Source organism: Eurypyga helias, unplaced genomic scaffold (assembly GCF_000690775.1).
Source record: "Eurypyga helias isolate BGI_N326 unplaced genomic scaffold, ASM69077v1 scaffold36960, whole genome shotgun sequence".
NCBI classification, from domain to species: domain Eukaryota; kingdom Metazoa; phylum Chordata; class Aves; order Eurypygiformes; family Eurypygidae; genus Eurypyga; species Eurypyga helias.
The window spans coordinates 29,599-30,068 of record NW_010225716.1 but is presented as its reverse complement, the minus strand read 5'-3'; the positions used below and the strand labels follow the sequence as shown (position 1 = coordinate 30,068).

Genomic DNA, 470 nt, shown 5'->3' with positions numbered 1-470 from the left:
GTTGGTCTGTTTATGAGAAACGGAAATACTTACACAGGTAAAAAAGATGAGCAGCAAGTAAAAAATCCCAAGGCAAGTCAGCATGAAAAGCTCAGCTTTGTACTTCTTCAGTTTCTCGTCTTTTATTCCAGGGCAACCTAAAATGTAAAGTAAGGGGTTACACTCTTGTGGTGTTTGTAAAGTGTTTTTAAACACCACACAGAGCATGGGACAGTGAAGAGTCTCTACTGTACCTGTTACTTTTAATGTGACTGTGCTGCTCAGATTGTGATCTCCACTCTGCTCCCCCAAAATGCACTTATATGTCCCGCTGTTTTGACTAGTTGCATTTCTGATCCTCAGTGAAAGAAAGGTGTCATTGGTGAGCTCCAGGGACCTCCCAAGTTCTTTTGGATAAAGAGATTCCACATCAAGGACTTTCCATGCTATTCCTTCGCCACTGCCAGACATCTAGAAAACATGAACATATT

General features: G+C 41.5%; 1 protein-coding gene across 1 annotated transcript in view; it reads right to left on the bottom strand.

Moving 5' to 3' along the window:
* Positions 1-33: 33 nt before the first annotated feature.
* CD83 (CD83 molecule) overlaps positions 34-470 on the bottom strand; it is a gene marked incomplete at its 3' end in the record, with an annotated part of 9,829 nt that continues 9,392 nt past the window's right edge. Inside the window, exons 3-4 of the mRNA XM_010150421.1 lie at positions 234-450; positions 34-137 (exon numbers count right to left, since the gene is read on the bottom strand). Of these exons, the coding sequence (XP_010148723.1) occupies positions 34-137; positions 234-450 (321 nt within the window). The remainder of the gene's footprint in view (positions 138-233; positions 451-470) is intronic.